This window comes from Corapipo altera, unplaced genomic scaffold, assembly GCF_003945725.1.
Source record: "Corapipo altera isolate COAL_440 unplaced genomic scaffold, ASM394572v1 45, whole genome shotgun sequence".
Classification (NCBI taxonomy): Eukaryota; Metazoa; Chordata; class Aves; order Passeriformes; family Pipridae; genus Corapipo; species Corapipo altera.
In genome coordinates this window covers 18590680-18613013 of record NW_020884877.1, presented here as the reverse complement: position 1 = coordinate 18613013, position 22334 = coordinate 18590680, and the positions used below count along the sequence as shown (strand labels likewise).

The window sequence follows — 22334 nt, the reverse complement described above, 5'->3', positions numbered from 1 at the left end:
CTCTGATAAAGTGTGAGGGTGGCAAGTGGCTGTGCAGAGTAATAAATGACAAGGCTGCCCCTTCCTACAAATTCTCAAATGAATTACGTAAAGCAAATTTTGCCACAATGTAGCCTTTTAATCAGGGAATTCTAAACCATCCCTGAGAGTTAATCATCCTCTTCACTAGCTACTACCCCACCAAGCTTAGCATTATCCCAAATTTTTCCTACTAAACATTTCTTATCACTGTGGGCCTTGCACCCACCCCTAAGGATTCCCCCCTGCAAAGGTCCTTGGCAGTATAGCTCTTGGCTAACAAACACACCTTTGCTATTGATCCCTCTGGTGCAATGCAGGAATACAAACAGGCTGGCTTGGCATGCTGAGATAAATATTCAGGGGCAACACAAAAAGTAGACTGGGAAAGACCATCAGCAGCAGCTAAGAACTTTCTTCTTTTCTGGACAGGGAACACTAATTGTTCCATCCCTCTTTGCAGCAATATCGTGATTTATGCAAATGCTGTTATCATTATCTCCTGCCAGCTTCCAAGTGAGGATATCATACCAGCGGTGTTGATCTGAATCAGCCAGACATGTAATCGTGTTGCAGGTGCTGATAAATTTACATAGCAATACCTGCCTTCCCTGAGACAAGGCTATCAGTACTAAATGCATTTTTCAGTATTTAATTCTCTCCTGATAGAATCAAAATTAATTCTTCTTTTTTTTTTTTATTGGTATTAACAGTAATCTAGAGTTTTCTGGGCCAACTGGTTTATTTTCTTAATGATCAAGGTGATTTCTGTTCTCAGTTCTTTGGAATTACCCCAGTTTTCCTAGCTCTATTAAAAATTGCCATCAGCAGCTCAATAAGACCCTCAGTTAAGTCCATTAATGCTTTCAGTGTGGGCCTGATGAATTGAAAATGTTGATATTAACAGATGACACTTTACATGCTGATTTGTTACAGATGGCATCCAAACTGCAGCCTTCTCCATTTCATCCACAGCACTGGTTGCATTGTTGCACTGGTATTTAGGCAGCAAGGGCTGTGGAAAAGAGCAGAAGGCTGTTTAGTGGCATTCTTTTTGCTTTTTCTTGCTTTCTTCTCATGCAAATGTGTTAGCTTTATCTCCTTTTTTTATTTACCCTTGCTTGGCTTGTTTTTTGCCTTTGAGCCATGCGTAGTAGGAAGTCAACGAGCCAAGGTTGGCCATGTAGCTGGAAGGAATGGTGAGGACCAGACAGCCTGTGATCCCAGTCCTACCAGGCTCTGTGGAAAATCCTGGCCAAGCCAGATGGACAGGAGGGTCTTGGTGCTTGGAAGTGTGTGGGCATGAATGTGTTGGTGTGCATGAGTGAAATCAGGTTTTGGTTCACAGTAAAATCCCTTCCTATCCAGTGTCAGCCACAGATTCTTCTCCCCTCTGCAGCTGAAGGGCTCTCCAGCCTTTGGAGGGGGAGTGTGCTATCAGTCTTTTCATTATCCTTCCTCTCTCATCACCTTTGGATCCAACCCACACCATGCAGCCTCCAGCCCCACCATGGGTGGGTTTGGAGTGTCCTGCTCCTGTAAACCACAGGGTTATCCAGCCCGCCCTGTCACCAACCACGTGCCAGGGATAGGGGTGAAACCCTGCTGCCACGAGGCTCAGCTGCTTCCTGGGCCCATGAGCCTGCTTATCATGGCTAACTTATTTAGTCACGAGCATCTGACACCTCTGCCAGCCTCTGACTCTGTTGATTTGAAATCTGCAAGCACCTCGGTTTTGGCTGGGTTTTGGCTGGGGCAGCAGCCCCATTGTAAGCGCAGGCGGGCACTCCTGCAAGGCAGAGCCTGGGATGCACAGCCTGGATCTGTCACATTGCTAAATCTGGCCCAATGTCATCACCCTGCTTGAACGAAAGTCACCCTGACTTTGCTGTTTCTCACTTCTCTGTCCTGCTATGCAAACTAAAAGCAGCTGCATGACTTTGCCTCTCTGGATTCTCCCCGGTGTCTAGAAGGTAAAATTCTAGAACAGCCAGCTAGGACAAGAAGTGAATTAGAAAGAGATGGGCAGGTGGCTGAGAGCTTGGCCACTGAGACAAACACTAGGAGCATCAAAAACACAAAAATGTGAAGAAATTGACTGTGCAGGGAAGTAAGGGAAGCTGAGCAGGGCTCTTTCGATGAGATAGCAGAACTGAGGGCAAAAGAAAAAATGTAGATTTTAAAAATGGGTGCCCAGCTCAAGTGAAGTCCTCATCAGTCCCCTGCACTTGGGGATCCCCACCCTGGCGCAGCCCTTTCTGGAGTGAGCAAACCCTGGAGCTCCCACTGAACCCCTTTCTGGGGGCTGCACTGACCCTGTGGCCATGCCCAGCGATGGGGACCATGGTCATGGCTGCTGCTGACTGTCCTCGGAGCGGGCAGACAGAGGAAGGTGACACAGAAATGGCACATAGGAGTCTGTCTTGCTCTACTCAGCCCTTTCTCCCTCCATCCCACTGGCTCTGGCTCCTGCTCTTTTTCTGCTGCAGCTCCACTGCAAGGAACGGGCACCTTCCCTTGGGGAGCAGGGACAAGAGGAAGGAAGACAGCTGCATGTGATGAGGGGAGCAGTGGCCACACCACTTGTTGAGCACTTCACTCCACAGCTCAAAAATTGCCAAGAATACAATTTTGCAGTACATAACTGCCAGTTTTGATGAGGCTGTGAGAAGGTTTATGTTTTCCTGTGGAAATCAAAAGCTGAAATGTTGTGCAGCGCTGAAAAAAATATATCTCTTAATTTGTGGTTTGCATAATAATATAGCACAGGTTTATGGTGCAATTTTGCTGGCTTCCTGAGAGATTGGGTAAACCAGGATAAAAAAATTTGGTCCTTTGGGGTCCTGCTTTGCTCACCCGAAACCTCTTTTCTCAGAAAACCTCAAGAGTATTTCATGAGCATTTTTGAGACTGGAGAGGTGAAAACAAGCTTGCAACACAGTGACCTCCAGAATTTGTAAAGAAATAAGGATCTTCTCGAGACATACTCAGGATGCCTGTGTGGGGTTTGAAGCTGGTGTGAGCCAGGCTGGCAGGTTGGTGCATCAGGACTTCGGGCAGACCTAGGAGGAAAGGGAAAAGAGGCCAGGGTGCTATGGCTGAAGGTGTACACTCTGTGTGAGGCACTGGTGGGTGATGGGCTGCTTCTCTGTGGCTGCTGCCAGGTTTGAGCAGGGGAGTGACTGTGGCAGCTGTGGGGCGAGGTTTGGTTGGCACCACATCCTCTATCCTACCAGCACCAGCTACTGCCCAACTCTGCACCACATCTCCTAAGGACATGAGGGAGTTGTTAGCCCTTCTCACTCCATATCCTGATCTGAAGGGTGGGGGAAACTTGTTGATGCCATGAAGGCATCAGCAATGTGTTCCCCTGGCTGCAAAGTCCCAGCCAGCATGTGGATTCCTCTCCTTTCCCAGCATGAAGGCCTCCCCGCTGGTGGGCACAGAGTGGGCTGAGACCTGTAAACTCTGGGGCTTCCTTGTCCCCACATCAGCTGCAAAAGCCAGGGAAAGGAAAGCAAGGTGCCAAGGCCTGGGTCCTGGTGGCATCTCCACACCTTCCCAGCAGCAGGATGAGGTCCCTGTGAAACAGCCTGTGGCACCATCTAGTGTCCATGCCAGCTCTGCACCCATTGCTGGGCAGATGGGCCAAATCAGAGCCCCTGGTAGCCGGTGAGGACACTCTGGTCAGAGGCAACCCGCCAGGGAACCCACTTCCTGCTCCTGGGCAGTCAGATACAGGAGCACAGTGCTGCAGTGGCATCCAGGAAAAAAATCCCCAATGGAAGGGAATACTCCAAGCCATTGCTCAAGGAAATCATCAAGTGCTATCTGATGGCAGGAGACAGATCTCCCATCCCTTGGTGAGGGCAATGCCCTTGGCACAGGAGATGATGCCCTTGGCATTTCACACACCCTAGTGCTCACCCAGGCCCACAGGTCATGGCTGGGAAAGACTCTTCTCAGGGATGACTGTCTTGAAACTGGTCTCTGAGGAGCGCTGGGAATGTCCTGTCTCAACATCCAGGCCTTTCCATCCAGCCAGGCTTCCCAGCTAGGGATTTATGGGAGGTGAGAAAGATATCCTAGCTGTGGTGCTGGAGTGGCAGAGGGTCCAAGAGGCCTTCCTGCAGAGACATCAAGCGCCCTCCTCCAATCCAGACAGCAAGAGGGAATCATGGATCTCCGTGGCCAGGACACATTCACGGGTGCAGGTGAGTGTCCCCAGGTGAGATCACCCAGATGCTGAGGATGGGTGAGTACAGCCCCTCTGCAGCAGCTGCCCAGCAGGGGCCATGCAGGGGAAAAGTCCCCAACAAGCTTCCCAGTGCAGGTCTCCGGTTCTCTGGATGCCTGGGTACCCTGGTGCTCGGGGTGGCCTGCCGGTCCCGGCTGCCGGTGCCACAGTGGTGCCAGGCGGCTCAGGCTCCTGGCCGGGACCTGTGCCCACCGGTCTGGCGGGGCTGCGCCCCGTCACGTCCCCCGCCCCGACAAAGCGCTGAGTCACCCCAGCTGTCCCCCCAGCCGGCTCCTCCTTCCCGGCGGGACCGGCCGGGCAGCTGACTTGGCGGGACTCCAGGGGCACGCGGCGCCGGGGCTGCCCCGGGGCGGCGGCCGTGCCCCGGTATCGCGGGCACAGAGGGACCAGCGGCCCAGGTCAGTGCCACCCCCCCGCACCCTGCCCCGGGCGCACCCGCGGCCGCCAGGGCTGGAGCCGGGGCTGAGCGGGGGCCGACGCTGAGCAAGGGCCGAGGCAGAGCAGGGCCCGGGGTGAGCAGTGCCCGGCAGGCGGAGCGGCCCTCGCCCCCCCCCGCCCCCCGTGACGCCGCCCGTCCCAACGGCGGGGCCGTGACGTCAGGGGCCGTCGTTGGCTGCGGCCGCCGCCTGTCACGCAGCGGGGCCGCCTCCAGGCCCGCGGTGGCCCGGGCGCGGGGACGCGCGACACCGGCCGCGGGCGGCCCGGGGCGGGCGGGGAGGGCTCGGCTGCGGCGCTCAGGTGGGCACCGGGGCGGGACGTGCCGTGACGGGGGGAGCGGGGCGCGAGGGGGCAGCGGGGGCACCGGCGGAACGCGGCGCACGGGGGGGAGCAGGGCCAGTGCGGTTCCTCCCGCGCTGCCGCCCCCGCCCCTCCCGGTGCCCCAGATCCGCTGGCCGCAGCCCAGGGCCGCCCGCCGGTGGCGGCGGGGTGGGGTGCGGAAACTTCCAGCAGCAGCTGGTGGCCCCGGGAGCGCCGTGTGTTTACGGCCGGGCCGGGGGGCGGTCCCAGCGCCGCCGTGCTGGGGCCGGGACCGGGGCCAGCGCCGCCCTCCCGGCAGCTGGAGCGCACGGGCCGGAGCGAGTACCGGGGGCGGGACGGTACCGCGGGGTCGAGGAGGGGCGCTGGAGCGGCCGCATCCTGCTCCCGTCCCCCACCTGGAGCGGGTCGGCCGTTGGAAGTGTCCCGGTGTGCCTGGGGATGGGGAGGGTCCCCCCTGAGCCCTTAATCCGCTCCAGCCGCTAAGCACCTTAGCGGGCTGCGCCCTCCGCTGCCCCCCCCACACCGCCCCGGGACTGAACCCCCCGCGAGAAGCGGGTGGGGAGGGGCGTTGGCAGCGGGAAACCCTGACCCCTTGCCTGGGCGAGTTAGGGTGACGCCGATGGGACGGTGGTGCGGCAGCAGCAAGGGGGGCCCCGGCTGGGACTGTGGGTGCTCCCGGGTGGCCGAGGTGCAGGCAGGGTGCTGGGCAGCTGGACATGGGGCTGCACTGAGCTGCTCTTGGGATGGCTGTGAGGTGGCTGGGGCGCTGGAGAGGGCAGACAGTCTGCCCTTGCTGTCCCACACACAGCACTGCCAGGTGTGCTTGTGGACCCCTGACTTTGCCTTCCCCCCCTGCAGTGACCCCGTGGGACAGCTCACGTCATGGTGGACTACTACGAAGCCCTGGGGGTGAGCCGCAACGCCACTGCTGAGGACATCAAGAAGGCGTAAGTGCATGGCAGGGTGTCCAGGCCCGCCGGGCAGAGGCCCACAAACCACCCCCCACTTGGCGCCAGCTAGGCAGGGGCTCCTTGCGGGGCAGGTGGGCACAGGGCCCAGGTCTAGAGGTGAAAATTCAGCCTTTGTTTCCTTTGTACTGAGGCCAGAGTGGGGTTGCACAAAGACATCTCTTGGTGGGGTTTGGTCCCTTTGTCCCTGCTGTCAGCCCTGGGCTGGGGCTGGAGGCGAGTCTCCTTTGTGTTTGGAGGCTTCCCTCTCTCTCTGCTGGAGGGTGTGGGGTGCCAGAGGGATGGGGCATAGTGGCTCTGCTGGCTGTCAGGATCAGGGGACTGGAGCTCACAGGGTGAGGAGCAGCCTGTCCCCTTATAGAATCATGGGCCCTGTGGGCAGGTCGGTATTGTGCCCCAGGCATTGCTGGGGAGCCTCTGCAACTCCTGCCTTGGCACCCTGCTGAAATCCTCCTCACTGGGGTGAGGCATCACCTGAGGGGAATGCCAGCAGATTGTCAGCTTGCCATCGGGGGACAGAAGTACCTGCTGTGGGGCTTACTAAGAGTGGGTGGAAGAAGCTGGGCAGCCTGGGATAACCCTAGTTACCTGCAGGGGAGAGGAAAAGGTTGCTGGTGCTTTCCTGGCCCCAGGAGGCCCCCCGCAACCCCTGGTCCATTCATGCTCGTGGTGGAGCTTGGGAAGGCTCCAGAACAAACCTGTGAGCATTGTCCAGAGCCATTGCCAAGGGCAGCTGAGGTGGGCACAGGCTGCACTGCTGTGCTCATGCCGCAATTCTGGGGTAATTTCTGTTTTGTTTGTTCTTATACTCTGTGTGTTTGTTCTTATACTCTGTGTATACATTGGTGTGTGTATGTATAAATATAAATTATATATAGAGAGATATATAAAATTTATATTCTCCTCAGGAGGCAGAACCAGTCCAGGAAGGTCCTGTTTGGTGCCTGAGGCTGTAGGGCACTGGGTGACATGGGTTGGGGTGCCCCTGCCCACAGGGTGGGGGGTGTTGGCTCAGATGGGGGTTGCTGTCCCAGGAGCCTGAGGGCTGCTGCATGCCCGTCACTGTTCCTTTGTGCAGGTACAGGAAGGCTGCGCTGAAATGGCACCCGGATAAAAACCCAGACAACAAGGAGTACGCTGAGCAGAGATTCAAGGAGATTGCTGAGGCCTACGAAGTGCTCTCGGACAGTAAGAGGCCATGCTGATGTCTCGTGTGTGCATCCCTGCCCTTGGGGCTGCTCGCCCATAGGTGTCCTGCTGCTGAGCTCACCCAGGTTGCATTCCTGGATGTTCCCAGGAGGCAGTGGGTCCCTGAAGGGGACCACACAGCTTGTGGGGTCTGGTTACTTCCCCATACATCCCCTGAAAGAGCTCTTGGGAGGGATACTGGCCTCCACGATGGCATCTCCCCCACAGAGCTGAGGCTTGTGTGCCCTTGCTCTTTCTTGGATTTGGGTGCAGTGCTGGTGTGGCAGGGGCTTGTGCAACGCGCTTCCTCTTGCTCCCTGCTGTTTTGCACTTCCCTTAGTTGGGAGAAGTGTCAGTGCTCCTGCCAATGCCTGGCAGCTGGCTTCCCCGCAGCCCCCTTTCTTCTTCCAGAGCAGAAGCGTGATGTCTACGACCGCTATGGCAAGGATGGACTCATGGGAGCAGGTGAGTGTGTGAGCAGGGCCATGGAGGTTAGTGCAGCTCTGGATACATCCTAGTCTGAAGACCTGGTGTGGGTTGGTGCCACCAGGGCTCCCCATCCTTCAGGGAAGTTGTCACCCATGGCTCTACTTAACTCTGAGCCTCTTCCCTCTTACAGGAGCAGGGGGCTCCAGGGCCAATGCTGGGGCGCCCGAATTCACCTTCACCTTCCGCAGCGCTCACGATGTCTTCCGGGAGTTCTTCGGTGGGCGAGACCCCTTTGCTGAATTCTTTGGTATGTGCAGGGCAAGGAGGGCTGGCTCTGGGGCATCTCTCTAGCCCTGGGGCAGCCACTGGGCCCGGGGACAGAGCTCAGGCTGGCCCCAGCAGGGGGTCACCACATCAGTGCCCTGCTCCTGGGTTACCATGCTGCAAGGGTAATGCTTTTGAGGGGGTCCTGCCTTTCAGATGATGTGCTTCCCTTCTCTGAGCTGCGAGGACCTGGCCCCCGGCACCATGGGGGAGGCCACTTCTTTTCTGCCTTCCCAGGATCCTCAGGTAGGAGATGCTGCCATTCCTCCCAGCAGAGGAGTCCTGGAACACCATGTCCCCCTCTGCAAGATCTGTCCCTTACTTTGCTTATGACCCCCACCCTGGCACCGACCTTGTCGCTCCCTTCTCCAGATTTCTTCGCGTCATCCTTCAGCTCTGGCGCAGACGCAGGGCTGGGCTTCCGCTCTGTCTCCACCTCCACCACCTTCGTTAATGGCAAGCGCATCACCACCAAGAGGTGAGGGCGGTGCTGGCCCACCTTGCCTTCATAGACCCGTCTCTGTTGGTGGGCCCCAGACCCTGCAGCTTCCTGCTGCAGTGCTCTGGCTGCATGGCCCTTGACTGTCCATCCATCTGTCTGTCTTGTCTGCAGGATTATTGAGAACGGGCGGGAGCGGGTGGAAGTGGAGGAGGACGGGGAGCTAAAGTCAATCCACATCGATGGTGAGAAGCAGCACCGCAGACTGACTTGTTGGGGTCTGCACCCTATCCCTTTGGGGACCCCTCTCCTCCTCTGGGGTATCCGGGAGGTGCTACATCCAGGCTTGGTTTTGGACTGAGCCCTGGTCAGCCCTGGTTTGGAGCTCTGCTATGAAGGATTAGTGGGGTGGGTCGGAATTGCTGGGGCTCCATACCAGCTCTGGGGAGCTGGAGTGAAGGAGTCCCCCAACCTCTGTCCCCACAGGTGTTCCTGATGACATGGCGCTGGGGCTGGAGCTGAGCCGGCGGGAGCAGCAAGCCTTCCCCAGGCCACGGCCCTCCTCACCCCCACCTCCGGCCTCACACCAGCCCTCAAGCTCCTCACCCGTCTGCCTCTACACGGACAGCGAGGATGAGGATGAGGACTTGCAGCTGGCCATGGCCTACAGCCTCTCTGAGATGGAAGCTGCAGGGCACCACCAAGCAGGTGGGCACAGCTCCCTGCCGGCACCGGGGGGCAGCCACAGCACCCCATCCTCCAGCCGCAGAGCCCACGGCCCCCGGGGGAGGCCAGAGCAGGAGCCACTGGGGGCCAGCAGCCCTGCTACAGCAGGGCATGAAGTTGCCCCCAAAGTGAAGCTGTGGCACTGCCCCCTGCTCTGATCATGGTGTTGGGGTTGTGCCCCTCTCCATGGGGTAGGGAGAAGAAAAGGGGGGTGGAGTCTCACTGCCTGGAACTTGGCTCCGGCCAGCAAGGGAGGGGGTCTCTCCTGCCCTGCATCTTTGTTCATGTGAGTGGGCAGCTGGTGGCATCCCTAGGTTGGGGGCTTCCAGAATTGGAGATAGTGGCTTAAAGAGGGGCTCTGTTGGTGGGGTCCCAGGAAGAGGGGCACTCCCTGCCCTGGCTCCTGGAAGCATGGTGTGCCCGCAGGCAGGCATGCCCTGGCTCTGCCTGGTGCTCTCTCCCTGCCTGCCTGCAGATGGGCAGGATCTCCAGCCGGTGCCTCCCTGCCTGCTGCCTGCTCCTGCCCCGGCTGGGGGCAGTACTGGGTTGGGCTCCTCCTCCTTGCAAGAAGGGGTGCGCACATGGCCTCTGCTTGGTGCCTCGTGTTTGTCTCTCCCCTCTGAATGCTGTCACTCCTGCCTGTATCCCCTCCTCCTGTCTCTTTGTAAGCCCAGCCTGGTCACCCCCTTCCCTGTGCCTTGCACACCCTCCAGGGCTTTGTTCGTCCTTGCTTCCCACAGCAGCAGTGACTCTCCGTGATGCTCACAAGCGTTTCCAACCTCTCTGTTGTCTGTGGTTCTGCCTTGGCTCTCTTCCTCCTCTTCCTGGGACCTTTCTCCATCCCTGCCCCTACCCAGCCCTGGGCCGAGGAGGATTTCACAGATGCTGTTGTGTCCCCCCCTCCGCTTGTCTCCCCAGGTGTGTTCTGAGGCTGCTGCGCCCGGGGACTGCACACACCCACTCGCCCATGGAGGCTCTCCCAGCCAGGACTCCGCTTTTTCCCTGCACGGCCATCCCCTGCCACCCCTTTCCCCCAGCACCCTCTGGCTCCGTGGGACGCAGTTTGGGGGGCACAACAGGGCTTATGGCTGAGCAATACCTGGAGCTGAGGGGAGATGCCCTGGGCACCACAAGGTGGTGGGGAGGGTGGTGATGGGGGTTGCTGTAGATTAGGCTGCTGGGGGGTGCTGGGAGGAGGCAGTGAGGGGCAGCATGGCTGGGCTCAGCCAGCAGGACTGGGCTCTGCCCCCCTCCTTGCTGTAGCCCCCCCCCTCTAACCCCCTTCTACTGACAGCTGTCAATAAACCTGTTTGCAGTAGCTTCTGCCTGTGGGGTCTCTCTGAGCTAGGGTCCCTCCTATGTTTGCCTGCAGGTGAGCTGTTCTTGTCCAGGAGTTGTGGAATGCAGGGATAGAGATGGACAGACATGACATCTCCCTGTGCCCCTCCAGTACACACAATCAGAGGCCAGGCCTGGCTGCAGCTGCACGAACGTGACACGAGAACTTTATTCACATCAAGATACAAAATTATATTTCTCTAGAAATTTCTCTTCTGCTCAAGTGACAAGGCAGGGAGCACACAAAGGGGACCTGGGGCTGGGCCAGGTCCTCCTGCACCCTGTGCTCCCCTCAGGGGACCCCTGCCCACTTCTGCCCCTCACATGGGTACAGGGAGAGAGATAACACAGGACTGACAGGTTGGGGTGCAGGAGACCAGCTGGGGGGCCCCTCCCGCCAGTTCCCAGCAGCACCACCTGCTCCCCTCCTCTGCAGGCAGAGGGGACACAAGCCCTGTCCCCTCTGGTGACAGCAGGTGCAATGGGGTTCCTGCACACAGAGGGCCTGAGGTTGGTGTTCTTGGGGAGAGGGAAAGGGGGGCCTGGGGGCAGGGGGAACAGAGCCAGAAGCACAGACAGCATTTTACAGGGAGAGCAGCCCCAAAGGCAGAATGAGGAGAGCATGAAGCGGGGGCACAGAGACAGATGAGAGGAGAACTCCTCGCCATCACTGTGGGAGTGCCTTCAGGATGGCATTCACTTCTTCGGCCACGGCCGTCAGCGCAAACTCAAACTGGTCCTGTGGGAGCACAGCAGGGGGCATGAGGGTCCCTGCCAGCCCGGCCCCAGGGGGGCTTATGGAGGGAGGAGATCGCCAGTTTGGGGAGTACCTTAGTCTGCACCATGCCAGGCCGCTGGTCTCGGATGTGCTCCAGTGTAGCAGCTATGTCTATTTCCTTCACCCCTGGGGAAGAGGGGGAGAGGGGTGCTAGAATAGGGGGTACACAGGCCAAGCTCATGGCCCCACAGCCCCCAGACAGAGCAGAAGTGGTGCTTCCCTGTACGTACCTTTGGCCATTCGGTTCAGGACCATGTCAACAAGGATATACGTCCCGGTCCTGCCTGCACCGTCACTGCAAGACACAGATGCTTGGCCCAGGGGGACTGACTCCAGAAACTGGTCCTGGGCAGCAAGTCCCAGCTTCGCAGCCACCCTCCAGCCCCTATGCCCCTCCATCCCCCGCAGTACCTGCAGTGCACAATAATAGGGCAGGAGCGACCCCGGTAGCACTTATTCACCTTCCTGCAAGGATAAGAGGGAACAGGTCAGTGCCCTGCTGTGCCAGTGACAAGGCTGTGCTAGGTGTCCCCTGCTGTGCTGAGGAGGACAGGGCAGCAGCACACCATGATGTGGCCCTGGCTCATGGCTCCTCCTGCCTTCACAGTGGTGCTGGACATGGGATGGGGACCATGTGTGGAAAGTGGCTGGGGCAGGGAAAGGAGCTCAGTTCCTTGGGTGCCCAGCCCGGAGAGGGGAGCAGTGGCAGAACGCCCAAGGGAGTAACTCTGGTCCAGTGGGGCACGAAGCTTGGGGCCAGGTGCCGGCTTGGCTCCCGGTGTGCTCCATGCAGCAGGCACGGCTGCCAACGATCACTTTTGTGACTATGCAACTGGAGCCAGATTACTAGCTGCAAATCACAAAAATGACGCCGGCAGCTGCGAAAGAGAGACAGACAGAGAGAAAGAGCGTGAGCAGGACTGAGAGGAGGGTAACGTGCTCAGGGAACCCCTGCTGCCCTAAGCTGGGTCCCTGGCCCCACACAGCCTAGGGACAGTAAGCAGCCTGCCCCTGGCAAGAGCCCACTGCCACCCAGGGACCTAAAGACCTGAGCAGGCGCTGACCTCCTGGGAGCAGTTTCAGCTCTGCATTCCTTGCCCTGGGCTACCTGGGGACCCACCACTGGTTGCAATGCATTGGGAGCAATGGGTCACAGCTGTTTAAGGCTGGCTCTAGGGGCTTCTTCTTGTGCACCCATGGGTGGGGAGGGTACCAGGCAGCACTGTCTCCCATGCTTGCTCTAGGGAAGAGCACTTTCCCACCATCCCCATAAAGACTGGAGAGCCCTGGCAACCTCAGCTGGAGGTTTCTTTCCCACCAAGCTCTGTTGAGCCTCATCCCAAGCTGGCCAGAATCTGGATCTTCTGCTCTCTCCCATGCACGGCAGCTCCCTGTCCCTGCACCCAGTTCATGCCACAGCCCCAATCCTCATCACATTGGCAGCAATTTCCTCGCCCATCAGTCACCTGCATTTGGGACCACCGCTGGCTTCCCGTGGGCTAGCACGATGCCAGGTGGGCACTCACCTGCGGAAGTCGAGGAGGGGCCGGGTGGTGGTGGGGATGCCCTCGGCTGGCCAGCTGAGGAAGTGGAATTGCGTCAGGGTGCGGGTCTCCTGCGACTGCACGTTCTTCAGGTAGAAGCTGCGCACCAGGAAATCCTCGCACCAGATGTGCTCTGACACCAGGTTCACCTGCCCAAGAGAGGCAGCTCGTGGGCACCAGTGCCGGCAAGGGCACTGCGCTCGGGGGGGGCGGGGGCTGGAGGATGCTCCTTGCCCAAGGCTACTCGCCACACTTGCCTCGTAGATGTGGTAGAGAGAGGAGCCTTCATCTGGCCAGTAGCGGTCACACTGCTTGACACTGTCCTCGGCCAGAGGGCTCAGCATGACAATGACGGTGCAGCCATGTTCCCACACCATCTGCAGGCAAGGCAAGGGGGTTGTCACCGCTGGGCAACGGGACAGGCAGGAGGGCGGTCAAGCCACTGTGACCCATCTGGTGGGCAGCACACAAAGGGGCCCCAATAGGCTGGCACAGCCAGGTGACACTCACCTGCCAGAAGTCAGCAATAGTGTGGGACAGTGGCCCCTGTGTGGCAATGTACGCTGGCATCCGTGGGTCATGCTCGATCTGGAGCAGAATAGGGGGTGTCAGACTGCACACTCTTTGGCCAGGGGTTGGTGACACTGAGAGGAGTGGGGGGATACTCCAGGGGTGATGGGAGGGCTGGAGAGGGAGATTCAGGTGCCACAGCCAGGAGGAAAATGAGATTGAACTATGTCTGAGCAATGGGGCAGGCACAAGGCTCACATCCATAGCCTTCAGGAATGTGAGCTCAGTCTATCTCTATCCCAGAGTGAGAGCCTTGCCCGAGCTGGGCACATCACACAGTAGGGTGGCAGAGCAGGAGCCCCTGGTGATCACTCACAATTGGACTGGCGTTGATGAAGTCACTGCGGGAGGGGTTGCTCTCGGCTTTCAGTTTGATCCTCACGTGATCATCTGGGGAAACACAGGCCAGGAAAAGTTGTGAGTGCCTAGGGTAGCTGGAGGCAAATCAATACTGCAACCAGCTGTGGCCCCAAAGTATCCCCATGCCCCACACCCTACTCCAGCCATGGCTTTGGCAGGAGCTGTTCCCTGGGGCAGGGTGGCTGGGATGCTCACATGGCACATAGTCAGGGTTGCGGTTCTTCTTCAGGTTGGCTTCGCTCTGGGCAATGGAGCAGATGCTGGGCTCAGCTTGGTAGGCACAGAGCGCCTGCCACTCCTTGGCCAGCCGGTCCCGGTTGCGGAGGTGGTCCTCCATATAGGCCTGGGGTAGAGGGGCAGGGGTCAGCCCAGCAGCAGGGGGGAGGAAGGGTGCTGGGCAGGGGTGTTGCCACCCTGCCAGGCTGGCTCACCAGGATCATGTGTCCAGTGGAGATGTCCATGTTGGACTGGACGGGCTCCTCGCACCAAGAGGGTGTGCTGCTGTGAGAGCTGGGGCTGGGCTGTGGGGCGTCGCTGAACTGGGATGAGATGCTGCTGACCCTCGAGGTCTCTGCTGGTGCTGCCGCTGTCTCAGTGCGGCCAAAGAGAGACTTGGCAGCCATGTGCTGGCGGCACAGCTCCTGGGGAACATCAGCAATAGCCCCGTCCCTTGGCCACAGTGCTGCCATAGGACAGCCCCACGCACCCCAAGCGATGCTGACACAGCAGTGACGCATCCTGCAGGATCCTGCATCCCACAGGGTCCTACCTGGTACTCGAAGGTGGTGTCAGCAGCACCCTCTGGCCCCAGAGCGGCCAGGCGCTCCTTCTCCCGCTGCTTGGCATGGCGCCGGAGGCAGAAGGCTGCAGAAACTGCGATGGCAATGCCTGCCACGCATGCCAGCGCTATGAAGGTCAGCAGCACCGAGTGGAAGCCATCTCTGAACCGGGATGGGCGCGAATAGGCAGCAGCCTCGTTTCGCTGGGGGCAGAGCCAAGCAAGGGTTACTGGGGGACATCTGCATCGGGCTGAGACCCTATTCTACTCCACATTTGGGGTTGCTGGGGGTTCAAACAGGACAAGGGCTCTTTCTTCCTCTACCTGAGGGTGCTGATTCTCTCAGCACCCTGAGCTGGGACAAAGCTGGTGTCACTGGGGTGAGGCAGGATGCACCCACCTGCATGTCACATGGGCCACTGCTCACAGTGGTGTCCCTGGGGCTGCAGGAGCCTGGCCAAGCCCAGGTAGCAGCGACTTCCTGCCTCTGTGCTCCCAGCACTCATGGCTGCTGCCCAAGGCAGCCCTGGCCTGAGCTGTTCCCTTTCAGACCAGGCAGTAGCCCCACAGAGCTTTGGTTTAACGCGCTCTTTCTGTCCAGCTAGAGGTCGAAAAGGGCTGAATTCAGCCCAAGGGGTTAATGGTGAAGGATGGGCCACTGCAGTGCTGGATGTGCTGCTCTCAGGGGACTTCCCCAAATGATGCTTGCTCTCCTCCGCAGTCACTGCTCCACAACAGAACATTGGGGGAGATCAGGGGAGCCAGATGGGCCAGCACTGCTGGAGGGCTGGTGCCATCCCAGCTGTAGTGGCTGGGGGACAGGTCCTGCCCATTGCCCTCCTCAGCTAGGACACAGAGCAGCCCCTGCCACCTTGCAGGTAGTGTCTCTAGGGCTCCTTTCCTGTGGCTGGGGAAGACACCCTCATCCATGCTGGAACAGGATGCTGCTCAGCCCTTGCTGGACAAGACCTTCCTGCCAATGCCCAGGCCCTTGCCCCAGAGCGTCTTGTGATCAGGATGTTGGTGGGGCAGCACAGGGATGCTGAGGCATCAGCACTTCAAATACCCTGTGCCCAATGAGGTGCCAGAGCCCAGCATTACCTCACTGCCACAGCCTCCCATTGGCTATGAGCCTGATGAGGTTACCGAGGGAACACTGCACCATCATCATCTACGTCATCATCCTCATCGCCTGGGGATGTCCCCAGCCTAGGTGTTCCCGCTGCCACTTGCCCCCCAGCTGCATCAGCCCCCTGTCAGGGTCCAGCCAGTCCTGCAGTCAGGGCATCCACCAGGGCCAGCACCTCCCAGCTCTCCTAGGCACCCAAGCAGGAACAGCCCTGTAGCCCCTGGAGGTATCAGCAGAGCCGGGGGGACAGAAGGCATTTCCCTCCCAAGGCCTGCCCAGGCCCTGCTGTCTCCCTGACTCTCTACATCGCTCCTTCCCCAAATCATGCACCAGTCCCATCAAATTCAGAGCCAGCAGGGAATGAAGGAAAAGCACAAGCTGGTGAGGACGAGAGGTTGGTGCAGAAGAGGGCTTGCAAAGATGCCACAGCCTCCTCTGAGCTCCATCTCTGTCATCGCTGACATCTCTCCCAGTTCCTGCCACTTGCCACATCAAAAGGCATTGCCATAGCGACACTCCACACATTACTGAAGGAGACAGGTGGCCAGGCCACCCCTTCTCCATGGCCTCCTCCTCCAAAATTCCCCCTTCCTTCCTCCTTGCCCACAGCTATGGTCACAGGGCAAGAGGGTGGGAAATGGGGATCCCAGGCTGGGAACGTGCTACACCACTTCCCCTCCTCAGGCTGCAAACACAGGAGCCAGGTTTCGTCCCCATCTCCAACCCCTGCTCCCCTCCCAGGAGACTCTTCCTGTGGATCCCTAGAGGAGCATGGGGAGGGGGTATCCCTCTCCAAACAGATGGTTCCTGTTCCATCCTTGTCGTCAGCTGCTTTGCCATTCTCTGGGGACATGATGGCATTTTGCCTGCCTAGCTGTGATCTCTGGGGTGCTTTGGGAACAGCCCAGTGCTTGAATGCCCAGGCCACAGCTAAGATGGGGTGTGCAGGCTGGAGGGAGGCAAGGGTGAGGATGAGTCCTGTGGGGTACAGCTCACAGCCCCCCAGTCTTGGAGGGGTAGAAAAGCCCCAGGGAGTCCCTCGCAAATCATCTTGAAACCTTACGGAGATTTTGTTTTGCAAAGAGCCGAGAGCCCTGGGAGTACAAGCAACAGAGCAACATCATACTGCTGGGCATCAGGGGGAATGATGGATGGATGGGACTGGAGCAGTTCTGCTCCGGGCCATCCCAGATAACCTGAGTCTGCCCCCAACACAGCATCCCAAACACTGCCCAGAGCCCTCTGTTCCTAAACTGCCCCACAGACCCACAGGGATGTCTCAGTCATGAAGATCCCTGTGCCCCAGGGCTGGGCAACAGCATGCTTCCTGCTCATACTCAGCGGCAGCACTCCCACTGCCCTGTCCCTGGCCACCCTAGCCCCGAGGGACAGGCATGCTTGCTCCCTCCTACCTCTCCCACTCCTGTTTGCACAATCTTCAGGCCCAGCTCTTGCTCCAGCTCTGTCTTCACTTGCTCTGTGGATGGAGAGGAGATGGTCAGAGGGGTGCTTGCTTTCCACACAAGAGACTTCCCCGCAACAAAGATGGAGCCAAGGGATAGCCCCGGCAGCTGTTTACCTCATATCAGCTCCCCCATTCAGCCAAAGACATTGAGATGTATGGTGGGAGTCCCCCTCTTTCCAGTCCCAGGGAAGGGGCACCCCACAAGTGCAGGGGGAAGAGAGGAACAGGACTAGGTGCTCAACTCACCAGTCTGGCTGGCCACATCTGTCAGGGAGAAGTTCTGAGGGTTCTGTCGGATGCGGAAGGTAAGTGCAGGACCCACAACGCTGCAGGGAGAGGGGGGACACAGTGTGAGACTGGGAAGTGCAGACCCCCTTCCTATCCCCACCACAGACCAGTCCCTCCTGGACTCCTGCCCGAGGGGGCTGAGCACAGCCAAGGCTGAGACAGCAGCGCCCATGGCCCTGCTCCTCTCACCTGATGTTGATGAAGCTGGTCGTGGAGAGGTGGAGGTGCTTGGCAAGGAGCTCCAGCAGCCGCACACCAGCAGCCAGCCCCAGGGGCCTGAGGGGACAGGGTCAGGGTGAGGAGCAGGCAGTGAGGGCAAGGGGACAGCCCACGCTCCCCACAGTCAGGAAACAGGGATGGGCAGGCTCAGGGAGTTCCAAGCATGCAGTGAGAGCAGTGCTAGCTGCAGGGGTGTCAGGATGGGCAGGAGGTAAGAGCGTGGGGATGTGTGGTGGTGGGAGTGAGCTGACCCCCTCATCCTTGCACACACACTCCTAGCCTCCCATCCTGCAACAGCAAGCTCTAGCCTTGGTGTGGGCTGAGAAAGGAAGGCTTTGGGGTGGGACAAGGGTGTGGGTAGAGAGGGAACAGGGAGAAGCTGACCAAACCCATCCCAAACAGGCTTGGCCAAACATGCGGAGCTGTGACAGCTGTTGGTGGGGAGACACAGACTGTCCACACACACAGATCCCCTCAGCCTGACCCCCTGCTCTCACTTCTGGTCTGTGATGATGTAGCCATACTCGTCTGGTGGACGCATGTGCCGCTGTGCCCCACCATCCTTTGTCTCTGTGTAGCTCTTCTTCTCCACCAGAATCTGCTTCCTGGGGCTGACTGCATCTCCATCATGTGCCCCCTGTGGCTCGGCCTGGGGAGCTGACGAGGATGCAACTCTGCCCTTTGGCCCATCCCCTGGGGAGCTGCTGGCTGGGATTTTAGGGGGTGGCATTGTGGAGGAAGGGGGCACTGGCTCCTCTCCGTGCTGCATGTCCCCCTCCGTCACCTGAAGGGAGGGAAAGGGAGAAACTGGGACCTCTGAGGAGAGCCCTGGTGGACTGCCTCCTCCACCCCATCCCACCTGTGGTGTGGCACCTCCTCCAGCACCACCCTGCTGCAAACCCACCCGTTTGACTGTGGGCACTTCAGGGCCAACAACACCTGGAAAGGAGAGAGACAAATCTTGCAGCATTCAGCCCAAAAAGGCAACATGCCCTACTCTGAAACAGGGCATGCTGGCACCCACCATGGCCAGTCCCTGCCCACCCCATCCCTTCACCCAGCTCACCAGAGCTCTGGAGCAGTTGGAGGAGGCTGGAGAGGCTGCTCAGTTGCTGGGGGCTCAGCTCCGGCAGCCCGAGGCCATAGCTGGCCAGGAGGGAGGCCAGTCTCTTCAGGGCAGCATCTGCAAGAGCATGCAGCATAAGGTTGGATGCTCTGCATCTGCCTGGAGACCAGGGGTAAGGATGTAGCAGATGAGGCAAGTGGGGCTGGGGGAATATGCTGCCCCTGGGCATAAAGCCAAACAGGAGGGAGAGTGTGAGACATGAGAAACATTGATGTAAGTACAGGGTAGAGACAAGGGTTGGCTGGAGAACAAGGTACCTGTCTGTGTAGAGGGTGGCTGGGCAGCCAAGGGTGCTGGCTGCTCCCTCTCCTCCGTGCTTCTATAGTCACTGGGGTGTCGCAAGCTGTGCTGGAGCTTGGTGCTGGCAGGGTCTGGGCGGCTGGCTTTCTCTCTGGGCAGGGAAAGCATGCCCAAGTCCTGGAAGAGATGCCCCCCATCCATTCCTGGCTGTCCACCATAGGAGGGCACAGGGCCAGCCCCAAAGAGGGCCTGGGCAGGGACCCGGCCCAGTAGCGAGGAGGTCTCGGAGCTCTGCCTGGCTGAGCCACTGGGATGCTGGTGAGCACCATCCTGGTAGCCAAACTGCAACCAAAACACATGGTCAAAACCCACAGGGCTCCTGTCACCCCATGGTGGAAGCAGGGGGTACCCCAGCACCGGCAGGAGGGTGCTGGGAGTGCAGAGGCCCCCTGCAAGTCTCTACCTTTCTGCTTGAGAGAAGAGGGCTCAACCCCCAGCTTACCTTGTGGTAGGAGTAGGGGTTGAGTAGAGCCTCCTCATAGCCCAGCTGGGACTGGGAGGGCAACAGGAGGTGCTCCAGGTACCGTTGCACCAGTGGGGAAGGTAATAGTGGTGGGGGCTGCCCCAGATGCTGAGCTGCTGGCAGGCCACGGTCTAGGGGAAGTGGGGCTCGCCGGGGCTCAACACGAAGGGGCAGGAACCTTGAAGGCAAACAGTGCTGGGGTGACTCACCTGGGTAAGGGAGAATTCTCTCCCCTAAACCCCACTGGGGGGGCAAAGCCCTCACTGCTCTGCTGGGCTCTCCTCACAGGCTGGCAGCTGGCATTGCCCTACCTGTCCCTGGCCACTGGCTCCAGCGAGGGCGGCAGGCGGAGGCGAGGGATGCGCTCCATCTCCTGTGAGATCACATACTGCGTGATGCTGTCCTGCCACGAGAGCCCTGCCATGGGAGAGCGCTGTGAGATGTGGGGGCAGCCTGAGAACCATGGTGTGAGTGCACGGGAGGCTGTCCTGATGTCCTGACCCTGTGTCTTATGGCCTGGGTTTGGTCCCACTCCTCCCAGGATCACCCTCCTTAGCGCACTCTGGCCCCCGGGCCAGCAGGACCTTGGACAGCCCTAGTGCCACCACGCAATGCTGCCTGACATCCTTGCCCCGCACGGCCTCAGGGACTCGCCCCACGCTCCCCCCTTCACCTTGTGCCATGAGATGCCGTAAGACATCCTGCAGGCGCTGGAGCACAGGAGAGGTGATCTGGAAGTAGGGTCTGTCCTGCACGGAGCCCACCTGGCATTGCCCAAACAGCCCATCTGCAAGAGAGGGGAGGCAGCATGGCCAGACAACAAACATGCTGGGGTGAGGGTGAGGGTCTCCAGGCACAGCCCTACCTTTCTTCTGCCATGTTCCCCTGCATTGCATCCCTTCCTTGGGAAGGGGGAGGGGATCCCTGCACCCCTGATAGACACTTACCCTGCACACACACCTCCTGAGGGGAGCACAACCTCCGGTCAAACAGGCAGCCTGGGACAGACAGACAGACAGACAAACAGGCAGGCAGGCCAGTCAGCACAGCATCCAAGGGGGGCTTCAATTGGGTTTGCTTGTCACCAGCAAACCAATTGGGTTTGCTTGTCACCCCCACTCTCCAGGAAAGTGGCACAGGGATGCAATGTGGTGATGGTGGGATGGGGCACAGCTTTGTAGCTAAGGGTAGAGCCTCAGTGCCAGCCTCTTCTGCCCCTCAAAGCCAAGAAGGGGGATGTGTACACAGAATGTCCTTGGCTTAGGGGATTGGAGAAGGCCTGGAGTTTTTTGGGGTGCTGGCAGTTAGGCAGGGAAGACTGAGGGGGCAGAGACCTGCAAAACCACATCTGTTGCCCTCCTACATGTGGTACTACGAGGCAGAGATGCAACTCAGTCACACCAGGGACCCACTCGCCCTGCAAGAGGGACCCCAAAGCATGGATGCAGCAGCGGTAGCGGGTGGGAGGGTGGGGTGTGTGCCTCTCCATCCCCTTCAGGGGGCAGCACTTGGGCAGGGGGCCGCTTCCCTCTTGCTCTCCCCCCCCGTCTCGGTCCAAGACCGTCAGCAGCGAGACGGCAGCAGGCGATGACTCAGCCCCGGATGGCAAGGAAGGAACGAGAAAACAACCGGGGGGAGGGGAGGGAGGGGCCCGCCGAGCCCGCCGCGGGGGAAGGGGGCTAATGGGGATGGGGGTCTCTGAAACCCGGGCACCCGCGGGCCAGCGTCCCCCGGGGCGAGAGCCACGCGGGTGCGGGGCACAGGACCCCTCTGCCAGGGGAGACCCCGGGGGCGGCGGGAGCGGAGGCCGGGCCGGGGTGGCGGGGCCGAGCCGGCGCTGTCCGCGGTGCTGAAGCGGCGTATCGCTCTCCCGCCGGGACGCCCCGCTCCGCCGGGAGGGGCGGTGGCCGCGGCCCAGAGGGGCTCCCCCGGCCAGGACGGGGCTCGGCTGCAGCCGCCCCGGCACCATCCCCGCCTGCTCCCAGGGACAGCGGGGCCCCCGCGGGCTGGCCAGACCCATCCCGGCTCTCCTGGGCTGCTGGAGGACAAGGGGCGCAGCAGCCCCGGGCGCCCGGTAGTGAGTCAGCGGTGGCTGGGGCCGTGCCGTGCCGTGCGAGGGGCTCCAGCCCTGCTACCGGCAGCGACACTCGGGTCCCCGAGAGTAGCACGCAGGAGCCACACGGGCCGAGCTGGAGAAGAGCGGGTGGGCCGGCCCGGCCTGGGCCGCACTCACCGGAGGAAGGCGGCCAAGGGGCGGCGGGGTCCCGGAGGGAGCCGCGCTCAGGTCCGCTGCCCCGGGCTCCCCATTCTCGCGGCAGCCCCAGGCACTGGCTTTGCCTCGGGCATGAGCAAGCACCGTTTTGCTCCCGTCCTGTCTCACCGGCCCCGGCGGGGCGGAAACTCTCAGCCGGCGGGGGGCCCCGGGACAGCACCCCCACTGGCGCGGCAGCCCCGGGAGAGGGGCGCCCCCGGCGCCAGTGACGCACCCGCGGTGCCGGTCCCGGGCCACCGTCCCCTGTTCTCCGCCGGGGGTCGGTCGGGCCCACCGCCGCGCGCCGTGACAGCACCTACGGCTGCGACGACCGCACCGGCCGCGGAGCCCCCTGCCCCGCCGCTCCCCGGAAGGCGCCCCTTGGCCCCCGCAAAGCCGCCCCGCGCGGGATCGCGGTCTCACCGTGCGCGGCGGTGGCGGCGGAGGCGCCGTCCCGCAGCTGCCCGCGGCCGGCCAGGAGGAGGAGGCAGAGGAGCGCCCGGAGGAGCCGCCGCCCCATGCTCCGCTCACGGTCGCACCATGGCGCACCCGCGGCCGCGCCCCCGCCGCCGCCGCCAACCCGCGCCCCGCCGAGCCGCGCGCCCCGCCCACCGCC

General features: G+C 60.4%; 2 protein-coding genes across 4 annotated transcripts; one reads left to right on the top strand and one right to left on the bottom strand.

Annotated features, from left to right (window-relative positions):
- Positions 1-4958: 4958 nt before the first annotated feature.
- On the top strand, positions 4959-10654 carry DNAJB2 (DnaJ heat shock protein family (Hsp40) member B2). 2 transcript variants are annotated; one of them, XM_027636700.1, is made up of 10 exons: positions 4959-5014; positions 5894-5982; positions 7082-7191; positions 7603-7656; positions 7811-7927; positions 8101-8190; positions 8317-8422; positions 8558-8628; positions 8870-9091; positions 10482-10654. In XM_027636700.1, exons 2-10 carry the CDS (start codon positions 5918-5920, stop codon positions 10520-10522), a joined length of 876 nt encoding a protein of 291 aa, XP_027492501.1. In that variant the 5' UTR covers positions 4959-5014; positions 5894-5917; the 3' UTR covers positions 10523-10654. The 2 variants fall into 2 exon arrangements, with proteins under 2 accessions (XP_027492501.1, XP_027492502.1); XM_027636701.1 differs by lacking the exon at positions 10482-10654 and adding an exon at positions 10028-10205 and having other exon boundaries at positions 4961-5014.
- On the bottom strand, positions 10587-22273 carry PTPRN (protein tyrosine phosphatase, receptor type N). 2 transcript variants are annotated; one of them, XM_027636683.1, is made up of 23 exons: positions 22142-22273; positions 20415-20465; positions 20141-20254; positions 19779-19884; positions 19447-19645; positions 18962-19286; positions 18645-18761; positions 18438-18517; positions 18076-18362; positions 17549-17635; positions 17318-17397; positions 17019-17083; positions 14469-14681; positions 14131-14340; positions 13895-14042; positions 13656-13729; positions 13280-13357; positions 13027-13146; positions 12752-12918; positions 11637-11690; positions 11456-11520; positions 11278-11351; positions 10587-11186 (listed from the first exon to the last, which is right to left on the bottom strand). In XM_027636683.1, the coding sequence occupies exons 1-23, from the start codon at positions 22236-22238 to the stop codon at positions 11115-11117; spliced, it is 2883 nt and encodes a 960-aa protein (XP_027492484.1). In that variant the 5' UTR covers positions 22239-22273; the 3' UTR covers positions 10587-11114. The 2 variants fall into 2 exon arrangements, with proteins under 2 accessions (XP_027492484.1, XP_027492485.1); XM_027636684.1 differs by having other exon boundaries at positions 18483-18517.
- Between the last annotated feature and the right edge of the window lie 61 nt (positions 22274-22334).

What these genes read in the sequence shown, in the direction of transcription:
- DNAJB2 (XM_027636700.1), top strand. Translation starts at nt 5,918, where the DNA reads ATGGTGGACTACTACGAAGCCCTGGGGGTGAGCCGCAACGCCACTGCT. An exon ending in GCTGAGGACATCAAGAAGGC is followed by an intron (nt 5,983 to 7,081) that starts GTAAGTGCATGG and finishes TCCTTTGTGCAG; the next exon opens with GTACAGGAAGGCTGCGCTGA. An exon ending in AAGCGCATCACCACCAAGAG is followed by an intron (nt 8,423 to 8,557) that starts GTGAGGGCGGTG and finishes TCTTGTCTGCAG; the next exon opens with GATTATTGAGAACGGGCGGG.
- PTPRN (XM_027636683.1), bottom strand. Translation starts at nt 22,238, where the DNA reads ATGGGGCGGCGGCTCCTCCGGGCGCTCCTCTGCCTCCTCCTCCTGGCC. An exon ending in TCATCAACGCCAGTCCAATT is followed by an intron (nt 13,358 to 13,655) that starts GTGAGTGATCAC and finishes ATTCTGCTCCAG; the next exon opens with ATCGAGCATGACCCACGGAT. An exon ending in CTGGCATGGTGCAGACTAAG is followed by an intron (nt 11,187 to 11,277) that starts GTACTCCCCAAA and finishes GTGCTCCCACAG; the next exon opens with GACCAGTTTGAGTTTGCGCT.